This window comes from Dinoponera quadriceps, unplaced genomic scaffold (assembly GCF_001313825.1).
Source record: "Dinoponera quadriceps isolate SergipeBrazil2010 unplaced genomic scaffold, ASM131382v1 scaffold3789, whole genome shotgun sequence".
In the NCBI taxonomy this organism is placed as follows: Eukaryota; Metazoa; Arthropoda; class Insecta; order Hymenoptera; family Formicidae; genus Dinoponera; species Dinoponera quadriceps.
Window position 1 is genome coordinate 71,845 of NW_014558236.1, and position 1,183 is coordinate 73,027.

Consider the following 1,183-nt stretch of genomic DNA (forward strand, 5'->3'; position numbering starts at 1 on the left):
TATATAAGAAATATATATATGACATATATTTTACACTTCACATACTAACAGCAGATTAAAATAGGAAATTTGCTGCAAAGCACGTAACTTTTCAAAGCGCTAACGGATGACGTTGAGAATTTATTGAAGAGCATGTGGATTTTATCTCCATTTGTCTCCTCGTTTTTAAATTTACATTCAAAATTGTTAGTCACAAGGATATTCGGGATGTCGTCTATGAATTCGTGGAAATTACGTTCGGTGGAGCTCAAGATCGTCTCGAGAGAATTCTAAAATCAGGAGGCAGCATTATCGAGATATAATTACATTTTAAGAATTAATTCTTATTCTTATTGAGTTATAACTTTGCGAAACACGCACAAAAAGTTCCTGGTCGTTTTCGAAACTGAATTCGTCCATGTGTGCTACTGCCTTCACGTAATGAAAAAGGAACGATAAATTTGGTGAGTGCGAATGTTTATCCAATTCCGTTGCGATATGATAAACGCGCTTTCAATTATGTCTCGGGAGTTTAATTCGAACCTTCTTTAATCTATAATTTGTAATCATTAATCGGATTTCTTTTCACACAATTGCATTTATATTCATTTTTGTGCATAATATCAATTATTAGAAATGCTTCGTATTATAATATAAATTCTTCTTAATATTTGGGCAACAATTTAGACATTTCTTAATGCGTGCAATCTTATAAATGTCCTACATTTACGTTTTAACTATTTATTTATTTATTTTTAATTCTCTACAGATTTATATCGAGTTTATAATTTCATATGTTTCCATCTGCAATTAGTTTTATTTGGGGAATTAGATAAGTTAATTTTTAACTAATTCAAGTTAAAAATTACCTATGTCAACTAACTTAAGTAAGATTAAATTAACTTATTAAAATAAAGATTCTGCAAAACCACGTATATGCATATATATATATATATATATATATGTGTGTGTGTTTTTTTGGAATAAATAATCTTGCATCGTAGATTAAATTTATGTGAAATAATGAAAAGATAGTCTGATATAAGAAAATATCGACAGTCTTATACTCAGGATTCTAGACAAAAAAAGTGCTGACGCGCTCAGAGAGACGAAAAAATTCTGCTGACGTTATTTTTGATTTTTCATTCTCTATTATAAACAGTTCATGATAATTTTAATATTGATTTATTTTAATTTATATATA

At 28.3% G+C, this 1,183-nt stretch overlaps 1 protein-coding gene across 1 annotated transcript in view; it reads right to left on the reverse strand.

Annotated features, from left to right (window-relative positions):
• Window positions 1-399, reverse strand: part of LOC106749676 (heat shock factor 2-binding protein-like) — a 4,888-nt gene extending 4,489 nt beyond the window's left edge. Inside the window, exons 1-2 of the mRNA XM_014629358.1 lie at window positions 361-399; window positions 105-269 (exon numbers count right to left, since the gene is read on the reverse strand). Coding sequence (XP_014484844.1) covers window positions 105-269; window positions 361-399 — 204 coding nt within the window. The remainder of the gene's footprint in view (window positions 1-104; window positions 270-360) is intronic.
• Between the last annotated feature and the right edge of the window lie 784 nt (window positions 400-1,183).